The sequence below is a fragment of the Hypanus sabinus genome, chromosome 12, assembly GCF_030144855.1.
Source record: "Hypanus sabinus isolate sHypSab1 chromosome 12, sHypSab1.hap1, whole genome shotgun sequence".
In the NCBI taxonomy this organism is placed as follows: Eukaryota; Metazoa; Chordata; class Chondrichthyes; order Myliobatiformes; family Dasyatidae; genus Hypanus; species Hypanus sabinus.
This window is the reverse complement of record NC_082717.1, coordinates 40686164-40698253: the sequence shown is the minus strand read 5'-3', so window position 1 is coordinate 40698253 and position 12090 is coordinate 40686164. Positions and strand designations below refer to the sequence as shown.

General features: G+C 38.0%; 2 protein-coding genes across 6 annotated transcripts in view; one reads left to right on the top strand and one right to left on the bottom strand.

Annotated features, from left to right (window-relative positions):
• Window positions 1-3220: 3220 nt before the first annotated feature.
• mrpl57 (mitochondrial ribosomal protein L57) lies at window positions 3221-7640 on the top strand. Of its 3 annotated transcripts, none has more exons than XM_059985814.1 (3): window positions 3221-3279; window positions 5498-5583; window positions 6957-7640. In XM_059985814.1, exon 3 carries the CDS (start codon window positions 6973-6975, stop codon window positions 7282-7284), a length of 312 nt encoding a protein of 103 aa, XP_059841797.1. In that variant the 5' UTR covers window positions 3221-3279; window positions 5498-5583; window positions 6957-6972; the 3' UTR covers window positions 7285-7640. The 3 variants fall into 3 exon arrangements, with proteins under 3 accessions (XP_059841797.1, XP_059841799.1, XP_059841798.1); XM_059985815.1 differs by lacking the exon at window positions 3221-3279 and adding an exon at window positions 3344-3506; XM_059985816.1 differs by lacking the exon at window positions 5498-5583 and having other exon boundaries at window positions 3232-3279.
• A 133-nt stretch (window positions 7641-7773) lies between these two features.
• The window catches only part of LOC132402806 (creatine kinase M-type-like), a 34888-nt gene continuing 30571 nt past the window's right edge, over window positions 7774-12090 (bottom strand). For 2 of the 3 annotated variants that reach the window (XM_059985811.1, XM_059985812.1), the window contains exons 7-9: window positions 10999-11122; window positions 9199-9388; window positions 7774-8011 (exon numbers count right to left, since the gene is read on the bottom strand). In XM_059985811.1, coding sequence (XP_059841794.1) covers window positions 7833-8011; window positions 9199-9388; window positions 10999-11122 — 493 coding nt within the window. In that variant the 3' untranslated portion in view covers window positions 7774-7832. The remainder of the gene's footprint in view (window positions 8012-9198; window positions 9389-10998; window positions 11123-12090) is intronic. The other variant, XM_059985813.1, reaches the window with a different exon arrangement.

Genomic DNA, 12090 nt, shown 5'->3' with positions numbered 1-12090 from the left:
TATTACTGAAATTTGATCTCCCCTTTCCACTCGACCACAAAACTGAAGCCATTATGATCTTTTGTTATCTGGATGCCCAATATGATTCCCTCCATATTATGATATTGTCATTAATAGCACAAAACAGCTTTGGAAAAGTTGCTCAGGAAATATCATTCACCTTTCAGGATGATGGTCCTCATCATTTTGTTTGTGCTCTGTGAGATCACAAATACGCACCATTCACATTTTCAAATCGTGTATAATATAGTAAAGCTCACATGTTAAATGGTATGATTTCCTACCCTAACTGTAATCTCTTGTACTGAATAGTTTACCAGATTTCCTGTAATTATTCCAGGACAGTATACCGGTAATGTGCATTGTAATTATTAGGCTTTCACAAATTAAAGGATTTTTTTCCTTTATTACTAGTGATGTACAATGTAAAACCACTAGTAATGGTACATTTAATACATGTTTTGTACCAAATTAACCATGTAGGTTAATTGTGCAATTGTATTTTATGTTGTAATTATTGTAATATTAGCATTTGACCCTGTCTGCACTCGTGACAATTTGGAAAAGTAATCGAACCCTGTCAATATACATGTTGTGATCAGATATGCACTCTGATTATCAGAAGGTAAACTAAGTCTGTGATTGCCTAAACATTCAGCAATCTTAGGTTGAAGCTTTGGATTGTAAATACTCTGTAATGTAGCTTATTTCCAGTGATGGTTGTGTTTCAGAATGATGTTGAACTTGCTGTCTTAGAAGATGCTTGGACAGTCATACTTTGCCCCTCCCCTTTATGTTAAATGAGAGGAGCTCAGTGCAAGGTACATGGATACATTTTCACTGGTGCAAGATATTAAAACAAATTTGAAATGACTGGAACATGGTGTAAGTTTTACTTCATTTTAACCTTTTCATAGGATTGTTTTCTTAAGATCATTGGATGTCAAGATAGAAGAGCATTCATTCTTTTATTTACATTCTCTATTAATTTGTTTAAACCAGATTACATTCCTTACGTTATGTAAAAATGGCATATTTAAGAAAGTAACCTTATAAAGAAACTTGAATATTACATTAGTAATGGACAGTATTGTCCAAGTAGAGAAGAAAGCAACAGTCCATCCTTTGTACAATGTGGCGAATGGGACCAAATTTTTGTACATTATAGTTTTGCGGCTTACATTATCATAAAATAAACTTGTTTATATGGCAACTAAATAGAACAAATAAATATTATTCAATATTTTGCTTTTAATCAAGATTGCTCTCTGTAATATGGCATTTTGTCAATTATTTATTATACAACAATCTTTTAATTTTAAAGATCTCATTTGCTTTGAATATTTATTGATGTGTGAAATCACTAAATTAAAAGTCACTATGTTAATTTTAGATTTAGATCTATTAGTCAAAGAAAATTTCAAAAAAGCAGAATACTAGAAATACTTAGCAGGCCAATGTACAGAACAGAGAGGAACAGGAAGCGGCGAAGAGGAACAGAGAGCTAATTTTTTCAGGCAATAGCATTACAGTGGAACTGGGTTCAGAGAGGTAACTAAATGATAATGCTAAATTGTTTTCTCACCCAATGATGAGTATTTCCATTTCCTATTTCATTTTCCAGCATTTGCAGTATTTTGCTTTTAATAGAAATTGCTTTCTGGAATTGTCCAAAGCGAAACCAGATTTTTCACAACCTTGGTATCCTTGAACTGAGCCTCCATTTCTCTTCAAATAATGTCATCAATACTGCCTCTTTCCTGTTCTGTAATGTTGTCATCTGTCCTTTATCCCAAGGCATTGTTTTTGAGCTGTTCATGTTTTCAAACGTTGATGTATAACTGTGCCAAGGTGGGATTTTGTTCTTACCTTTAAACTGTAGTTACAATTTGTAAACTACTTAGGTTGAGATTTAAACTAATTAAACTGATTTTTAAACTAATTAGGACTGTATCCATAACATCCTAAATGGTACAGTACACACAAAATGGTGGATCTATGGAAATAAATAAACTGTTGCCATTTTGGGCTGAGACCCTTCTACGGTACAGTATGTACTAATTCATCAACTGAACATCTGGATCAAAATTTGGCTCATATTTATAGAATTAAAATATCCTTTGCCTATCTTCAAACATTTCTCTTGACAAGTTAATATTAAGATGCCATGGGAATCAGATAGAATGGAGAATGTATTTTATGTCAGAAGAGTTTTTCCTGAGGACTGCAAACAAAATGTATTGAGGAAATGAAGCCGAATAGCAGAGACAAATACTAACTGGGTGGCGAGATCTGGATTTATGTGAGTAGAGCTGGTTGGTTTTGAGTAGATAATATCGAACAAGTGTGGGGCAAACAGAATGTTACTGAAGAGACAAGTGCAACACAGTGGTCAGTGGCTATTGTTGCTAATGTACAATTGCAGAAATGTGGGCTGGATCGCGATGTTCTCCACATGACAGCATTGGTTTCTTCAAAGAGATGCTGGTCGGTATGTTCATTGGTTGCCAGTAGATACGTGGCGAAAAATTGGATGGGGGGGGGGGATGTCTGGCGGACTTGATGGGGATGTGAGAGGAAACGTGGGGTTAATTAGAGCGGAGCTTGATGGTCAGCGCAGGTGTTGCGAACTATAAGAGCTAAGGGGTTGCAGTGTGACATTCTAACTTTAGATGGCAGTGGAATTGGTTTTGTGTAAACAGTAAGTCATAAATAACAAGTGGATGAAAGAATAAGTTCTCAGTGGCTTGACCTAAAGCAAATACAGTGTCAGGAAGAGAGATGGTGGTGGGATTGTTTGCGGCTTGATACTGGATGGGTGCGTGGAATGGCACGGTCGGCTGGTGGATGATCAAGGTGACAGGGCGACGGGCAGTGAGACACGGGATGGTTTGTGGCGTTGTGCAGTCGGTTGGGATGGGTGGAGTGCTTAAATGGGACTACCAGGTGGTCGAAGAGGATGCGGGTGCTGGGGAGAGGTGGGCGGACCCGAAACCAGTTGGAAGACGACCCATCTGGGGTTCTGACGATGTGTTGCAGAATCGCGTCAGATCTTTGACGGTCCAGGGAAGACGTCGCTCTGCTACCGCCGTGATCCGCTACCCTCTTCCCCGTCACCTGCCGCAAACCACCGAGCAGGCGTGTCACCCACCAATTGCAGAGCTTATTACTACGGGAACTGAAAGCAACCAATAATATCTGCGCACCTTGTGGCAGTTTGAGCCAATCAAGCTCGAGCTTATGAAGAGGTGGCGCCCTGCGGGCAGTCGCCCGGTGGAGGTGAGTACGGGATTTGACTTCCTGCATGTGCAGTTTCTGCCTTAGCTGTTCTGATGAAGCGCAGTGCACTTCTGGCGACACCTCTGGGAGAATAAGCCCTTCAGTTTCCTCAGTTCTGAATTGCTTATGGTATCGGTAGAAAACGAGGCAGGAAGAAGGTGCTGCTGGGCCAAGTAGTCAGTCTGTGTACGACTGCTGGGGTATCGTAGCGCAGGTTCATTCGATTGGTTAGTAAGATGCTGGGCCAATTCAGAATTAGTTCTTTTTTATCGCTGTATTATATGACGTGAAATTTGTTTTGCGGCAGCAGTATAGTGCAAAAACATTTCGACCAACTAGCTCGTACTGTGCTAACTAACTAACTAACAACTAACTCGTATTGTTCTGTGCACTCGCTGTTGGTAGAAACACCAGTCCTGAAGAAGAGTCTTGGACCAAAACGACATCTGTTTATTCCCCTCTAAGTTTGCTGCCTGACTTGCTGAGTTTCTCCAGTATTTTGAGTGTTGATCTCTCACTCCTGTATACCAGCTCCTTGCCATCTAAAATTTCACCAACAGTGGTGTCATCTGCAAATTTATAAATTGCGTTTAAGTTATGCATAGCCACAAAGCCCTGAGTGTAGAGAGAGTAGAACAGTGGCCTAATGCCGTCTCCTCCTTTCTGACAAACAGTATATCCTTGAGGTAAGGAAGGGTTTTATTTCCTGAATCCCACAGGTTAAGGTAAGATTTGCTTGAAGTCTTCAGGCTATTCATAAGTATTCACAGTGTGTCTGTTCATTCAGACTTGAACCTGGTGACATAGCAAGACTGTTCAGAAGTGAAGGGAGGAAACAATTCCAAAACTGAGGCACTTTTTACAAGTGGAACTGCCTTTCATAAATGACAGTTGGTTCCAGGACAACTATTACCTCAAATGGTTAATAAATCTATTAAATGATGTTGGAGAAGCTAAAGCAGTGTATGAAGCCTTTTGTAGAGAGTGATGACCCTCTTCCCTCAGTAGAATTGGAATATTTTGATATCAAAAGTCAAAGTAAATTTATTACCAAAGTACATGTATGTTATTACGTTCATTTCTGGCAGGCACACTCAATAAGTCCAAGAGCCGTAATAGAATCAATGGAAGACTGCACCCAACAGGGTAGACAAACAACCAGTGTGCAAATACAAAAGAAAGAAAAGTAATAAAAATAATAAATATCGAGAGCATAAGATGAAGACTCTTGATAGTTTTTAGGAACATTCCAATGATGGGCCAAAGGAAGTTATCCCCACTATTTCAAGAGCCAGATGGCTGAGGGGTACTAACTGTTATTGAACCTAGTGGTGTGAGTCCTGAGGTTCCTGTACCACCTTCCTGATGGCAGCGTCAAGTAGAGTGCATGACCTGGGCGGTGGGGGTCCCTGGCAATGAATGCTGCTTTACTGCAACAGTGCTTCATGTAGATGTGCTCAGTGGTGGGGAGAGTTTAACCCGTGATGGACTGGGCTACTTTTTGTAGGATTTTCCATTCAAGCGCATTGGTGTTTACGTATCAGGCTGTAATGCAACTCATCAATATACTCTCCACTACACATCTAAAGAAGTTTTTAAAAATTTTAGATGTCATGCCAAATCTTCGCAAACTTCTAAGTGGAGACTCAGCTATGCTTTTCTCGTAATGTACTTGCATGCTGAGTCCAGGACAGATCCTCTGAAATGCTAGTAGCAAGGGATTTAAAGTTGCTGACTCCCCTCCACATCTGATCACCCGAGGAGGATTGGCTCATGGACCTCTATGTTCTCTACGGTTCTGTTCGGAACCTTAACAACTTGTGCATGTTAGAAGAAGGCATACACAGTTGTATTCTATTGGAGCATTTAATATTGTATTTAACTTCTAATATTTTATTTGAACGAAATGTTATGTGGATGTTAATCATTCTCAACTGAAGTATCTGAACAGCGTACAGCACTGTACATAAGAAACTATGTCATCTTTTGAGATGCAGCATCCCAAAGAAAATCAAATGCCCTTAAAGAATTTCTCTTGGGACAAGTGTCTTGTTTATTAAGGACTGAAGGGGCTGTGCTTATACAATGTATGTCACTTGAGTATGATATTGAAAAGTTAGCAGAAACTGAAGAGATATGTAGAGGGTTTAAGAAGTTGCTGATGAGAATAATGCACCTCAAGGAATCTCATTGGTGTCTCCCATTAACTTTATTTCAGTGATGTGCAACAGAAGCAGCTTGCGTATTAAGCTGTGAGAGATATGATACCAATTTAAGAAGCAAAATCATCTTTACAGAGAAAAGGTGAGAATGGGCAGTAGGTTGCAGAGATGGATCTTCTTTGAAAATGTTCATAATGAATGGGCTGTATGTGGACAGTAAATATGGAGAACCACTGATTTATAATATGCTTCTAACAACTGTTCATAAAGTTAGATGCAAGATGTCAGTTGCTTTGAAATTTACAGCTCCAGGTAGGCTTTGTTCCAGTATAAAGCTTTTATCAGCATAGTTTTCTATTTCCACAAAGAAAGGTTTAAAGATTTAGTTTTGTCACCTGTACATCAAAACATATAGTGAAAAACTTTAAGGTAAAGTTGTCACTTTGCCTCAACAAGTAAGTGCGAGAATTGTGCTGGCAGCAGCTTGCAAATATTGCCGTGCTTCTGGCACTAACGTAGCTCACCGACACTCCTGATTCCTAACCATAGTCTTCAGAATGTGGGAAGAAACTGGAGCACCTGGAGGAAGCTCACTCGGACATGGGTGTACCATAGAAGTTCCTTATAGACATCAGTGAGAATGGAACAGCAATTGGTGATGTCCATTGCTGTAAAGTGTTGCACTAATTACTATGTGACCATGGCCACCTTAAGCCTGCAGCTGTAGGTTACAACTTTAGGTTATATTCCCAAAATACAAAATCAAATGCTGTACATCAAAGGGTCCTGACTAAGTGTCTTGACCCAAAACATCGACTGTACTTCTTCCTATAGATGCTGCCTGGCCTGCTGCTTTCCACCAGCATTTTGGATTTCCAGCATATGCAGATTTTCTCGTGTTTGCGTCTGTACATCAAAGGCTTTTCTAACTTATTTGTTTCTTGTAGCAAGAAAACTCTTGAATAAATAGGACTTACTTTCTTGCTTAGTTACTTTGAACTTTGCAGAGTTTATAATTCTGCACCTTTCCATAACACTCTAAAATAAATAACAACTTTCTTTAGTTGAATGGAGATGGGTAACTATGAAGGTTCTGGTTTAGTGTCCTGCTTGCCACAAAATAGAAAGACTAATATTAGCAAGGGCTATGTTTTTGACAGGCCTAGTATATCGTCTCAGCCAAATACAAAAGTTCCCAGTTTATTGGGAAATTGTCATATTCATAGAATCATGAAAATATACCAAGTCTTGAAACAGATCAACTTGTTCCTGGCAATATACAAATGTCTGGCCATATTTCTCTACATAGAAATGGCAATATTTCATAGTAATTAATTGGCCGCAAAACATCTGGGAAATCTTAAAGTACAAGAAGAGCTTAGGGTCACCTGCTGAACTTTAGCTGTTCACCAGTTGTTTGCATTGATTTTTTGGTATTTGAGATTCCGTTTGTATTCGAATATTTAATGTTTAGAGATCACATTCCGATTATTGTTGTTTACTGTTTCTTTTAAGGTAAAGTTGTAGCAAAATGTTTCTTACAGCATTTTTGCTTCGAAAAGGAATACCAGGCAAACAATGGATAGGGAAATACAGACGTCCGAGAAAGATTACGTGGCAAATGAAGCGCAATGTACTTCAGAGGTTGGAGATTGAAAAGGAGACAGAATACTGGCTCAGCCACCCTTGGATGACAAAGGAACAAGAAAAAGGTCATGCAAAGCAACGCAGAGCTGAGCAGTGGGAAGCTTTCAAGACTGCCAGAGCTGCAACTTTCCCTGCAGCAAAGTACATTGAAGATCATCTAAACCACTTAAATACAACAAAAAAGTGGGGAATCTGAAGCCATTTTTTTTAAACATAATGCAGAAAGATTTTTTTAAGATGCTTTCTGATAATTGTAAATTCCATGGGTTTTGTGATCTCTAAACTGCATGAAATGGCCTGTCGTGTTCAGAATAAGTTTATGATCGTTATCAAGGATATTGTACTTGTATTCCACTGGTCCTGATGAAATAGTATCTGTTAAACATGAAAATTAAATATTCCCAACCTTAACTACATTGGTTTTTTTAAATTATTGCTCTGGGTTTCTGCCTTAGATAATTAGAAAACCTACCACCGCTGATAGTGTTGATATAAACAAAAGGTGAATATAGAATTATCTTTTGTAATATAAAAACACACGTATGCATGGAATTATGAACTGGTGTTTTATTTCAAGCATATATAAAATAGTGACAAATGCAACTGGAAAATTTAAGTTTTTAAGTATTGTGTAATGCTGTGTTTAGTCTACAAATATTTTATCATTAGTGTCTCATAACATGAAATGTTTCACATCACATCTTTGAAGAAAATTTCATCTCACTAAATTTACTGAATATACATTTATTTCTGAGCAGGAATAAGTTCATGAATAGGTTTTCCTTGTTCAATATGTTTATCCATGTTTATCAGCAGTTTAATGCCATCGACAACAAGCTGCAAAAGTTGAACTTCAGAGATACCTATTCGATCTGTGTTAGAGATATCACAGACTTCACTTTCAGTGGAAACAAGGGCAGCACCTAGAAAAAAATAATAAATATACCCAAAGTTTCATCAATTACAAGTAACTTGTTACAGTAAACAGGTTAATGAATTCATTGAATATGATGCAGAAGTAACAGGTAAGAGAATTTTTTTTAAATACTGGGCTGAAATATTGAATACTTGGCAGGATGGCAAAGAAGCCAAAGTAAATTCTTCGGAAATCTATGCAAATTGGAAGCAAATAAACATACTTCATGATCGTAATGATTTAACAGATTGGGCAGAACCTCAAAAAAGCAGTTCTCACTGAGATAATTAGTAAAAGGAAAAAAATTGTACAATTACTATGTCAGAGACTGCAGGGAAGGTGTGAGGATGAATTGGATTCAACAGGTAGGGCATGTTATTTTGCTGGGGCTGTGGCAAGTGAGGGAGAGGTGGAAGTCTGATGAGAGGTTCAAAGTGTTGTGGAAGAGATGGTGCAGGACTAATAAGACAGAATCGAAGAACAATACTGAACTACAAAATCAAAATTCCGTGGATGCTAGAAAGCTAAGATATAAACTGAAGTTGCTGGAAACATTTAAGAGAAGTAACTTCAGTGAAAATGAAGCAGAGTTGACATTCCAAATTGATGATTGAAATATAAATTATGCTTCTCTCTGCACAGGTGCTCTTTTGTTGTGCACTCCCTACATAGACTTTTATTTATTGTTCTGTTCTTGAATGGCAAAAGAGAAACAGAAGTCATGAGTGATGATTGATAGGAGTGGAAAATTTAATACTAACAGAAATGTATTAAAGTATATGATATTTAAAAGTAAGGTGTTTAAAAGCACTCCAGTCAGACTGTCTGAAGTGAACATATTATGACAATAGAGGTACATGTTAATTTTGAATGGAGAATAAAGTTCAATAGATTCAGCATGGTGCAAATGTATGGATAGGCATTGTGCAATATATTAGTGTAGAGTCATAAATATATTGCCAACAAATGGAATATATACTGATCAATACAGATGAGAAATGGGAGAACTTTTAAGAAATGGATTTTTCCTGCTGTAAGGTAAGGGTCAGTATATTATGACGTAAACTTGGTTTAATAAATCCAGATTGTTAATAACAGTTCAACAAAGCTTTCCAACTTTGTGCTACTCACCATTTGTTTAAATTCAAGTAGTTACTGAATTAGTAATTTTATAAGGAATTTTTAATTTCGTACCAGTGAAGTTTTTTTCCAGACGTAGTCGCTGCAAGATCTCATCAAACTTCTCATGCTTACTGATGTACTTCAGCCTAATGTGCACACTTGCCTGCATGCCTGTTCCAAGTTCAGAAGGGCAAGTCAACACGTAACCTAGGTTATCTTTCCAGATGAAGGTGTGCTTTTTCTGATGGTATATTTCTTCAAGCTAGATAAACAATTGGTTATATCTCAGTCTTCTGAAAATGTATGATGTTATGGTGGTCATCAGCAAATATTCTTTAGTCTGGCTTCATTAACAAAATAATATCGAAGGCCAATACCAAGTGTTCATTTTTATTGGTTTGTTGAGATGTTATTTTTTTTTCTTTTTCCTTCTCTTCCTGATCTGTTTGGCTTCCAGGGTTCACTGTTTTTCCAGCCAGTAGAGGAAATAAGAGTCAGGCTTGGGAATACCAGGTCTCTGCTTGTGGAATGTTATTTGAAATTTGTGATTTAAAGAAGTGAAGTAATGAACTGTATTTGCATTTTACTTCCTAATTTTACTTATATTTCCTTTATTTAAGATTCTCCAGTGGTGTATATATTTTAAGATATAATGTAGCAAAGCTTTTGGCTACAATCTAGGCAGAACCTGCAAAGTTATGCAATACCTAGTGTTAGCACTATCTAATGAAATTTCTCTTCCAGAGTTTAAATTTGTGACAATCTTCAGGCATTTCTGCCAAAATAAGTTCATTTGTATTTTGGTTCTTGACAACACACACGCACACCAAGCCAGCCAATCAGATCCTCGTGCCTTCTATGCCATTCAAAAACACGAGTGGTCTTTAACCTCAGTGCTTCTTTCCCCGGATAAACCTACATCTCCCCTCAATATCTTTAATGACTAAGGTAGGCACAACATCATGGGCTGAAGAGCCCATATTGAGCTGTACTGTTCTATGTTCTACCAGCCTTCAGCAATGTAATCTACTGGAGAAATTCAGGGGCAGAATCTGTAGGAGGTAAGGAATTGTAGAGTTCTGTAAAACTTTGACAACTCCTTTTTCCCCATTGATGCTACTCCATCAAGTTCCTCCAACAGATGGTTGCTCCAGATTCCAGTGTCTGCAGTGGAACCTTACCTATTTTCTAAGCATACTGTTGCCAGTTATAATTTTTCAACTCAATTGACATCAGCATAACTTGTAATCCATTTCATCTCTCCCTGTTTTATATTTGCTCCCTACAATCACTGTTTGAGAATCAAAATATTTTTGGAAGTCAAAATGTGTACCCATCATCTCTATAGCCTTTCATTTTAAACCTTGGAATGCAGATCATCAGAATCTGGGTTTTTAGTGGTTTTCAATGTTGTTAGCTTACTCTACACCTTACTTTTACTGTGGTTTCTTTCAGCTTCTTCATTTTAGGCTTGTTTTCTGTGTTTCCCCAGTGCTTTACTTTGCTTCCTCAATGCAAATAAAATATTTAATTTCTTTGCCTATGCTCATGCGGTCAATTAGGGACCTAAATTAACAAATGATTTATTTTCTTAATTATGTCAGTAGGAACTTTTGGGGTCCTAACTAAGTTAGTCTTGCATTCTCCTTTCCCTTTCCTTATCAATTTCTTGGTTGGTGAATTCTAAAATGTTTCCAATCTGCAGCTTTATTCCTCTCTTTGCAATATTACAAATATTTTCACTTGGTAGCCAGACCTCAATTTCTATGCCTTAAAAGGAATATATTATTCTAAACTGTTTTCATTGTTTAAATGCAGTACAGCAGTGATTAACACCTAGAGTTAATATTTAAAAATGGAGGTTTTACTTACCTTTTTAAGACCCAAACAATACTGTACAAAAGCTTGTTTCAGATTCCCTCCCTGTTGCATAGAACTAATACGAAGGTGGTCTTCTTTATTGACCCAAACAATAAAATTTTTCATATCATTGTGCCTGTAAAATGCAAATTCATCATTTGTATCTTTGAAGTCAAATGGGATTCTATCTGATTAATCAAAGGTTTTTTTTATATGTCAAAAAAATTGGTCCACATAGGAGACTCTGTATCTCCTCATCTCTACTCATGCAAAGCTATTGGTTCATCTAACATTTTTTTTACTAAAATGGTTTACATCACTGGAATAAGTTGTTCTGTGATTCAGGAAGAAAGGGGGAAGAAGAGGCACAGTGTGGTGATAGGGGATTCTTTAGTTAGAGGGATGGACATGAGGTTCTGTGTGCGCAAACTAGATTCCTGGATGATAAGTTTCCTCCCAGGTGCCAGGGTCCAGGATATCTCAGATAGAGTCCTCAGTATTCTTAAGTGGGAGGGTGCACAGGCAGAAGTCATGGTCCATGCAGGTACCAATAACATTGGTAGGATGAGTGATGAGGTTTTGCACAGGGAGTTAGGTGCTAAATTAAAGGGCAGGACCTCCGGGGTTCTAATTTCAGGATTGCTAGCAGTGCCACATGCTAGTGAGGCCAGAACTAGGAAGATTATACAGTTTAATACATGGCTGAGAAGTTGGTGTAAGAGAGAGGGCTAAAGATATTTGGATCATTGGGCTCTCTTCTAGGGAAGGGGAGACCTGTACAGAAGGGACGGCTTGCACCTAAACTGGAAGGGAACTAATATCCTAGTGGGAAGGTTGTTAACGATGCGCAGTGAGGTTTGAGCTAGAGTTGCTGGGGGATGGGAACCAGAGTGCCAGTACATTTAGTGGAGAGATTGTGGAGTCAGATAAAACCTCAGACAAAGTTAGGAATCAAAAGGTTGAGCATGGTGGGACTAGTGTCTTGAGCTGCCTGTGTTTCAATACAGGTATTGTAAGAAAGGTGGAGAATTGTGCTTAAGATGAGTTGGCTGATTTACAAACAAAGGCATTGTGTAGTGAAGAATCGCTGTTGCTAGGGCAAAA

What these genes read in the sequence shown, in the direction of transcription:
- mrpl57 (XM_059985814.1), top strand. Translation starts at nt 6,973, where the DNA reads ATGTTTCTTACAGCATTTTTGCTTCGAAAAGGAATACCAGGCAAACAA.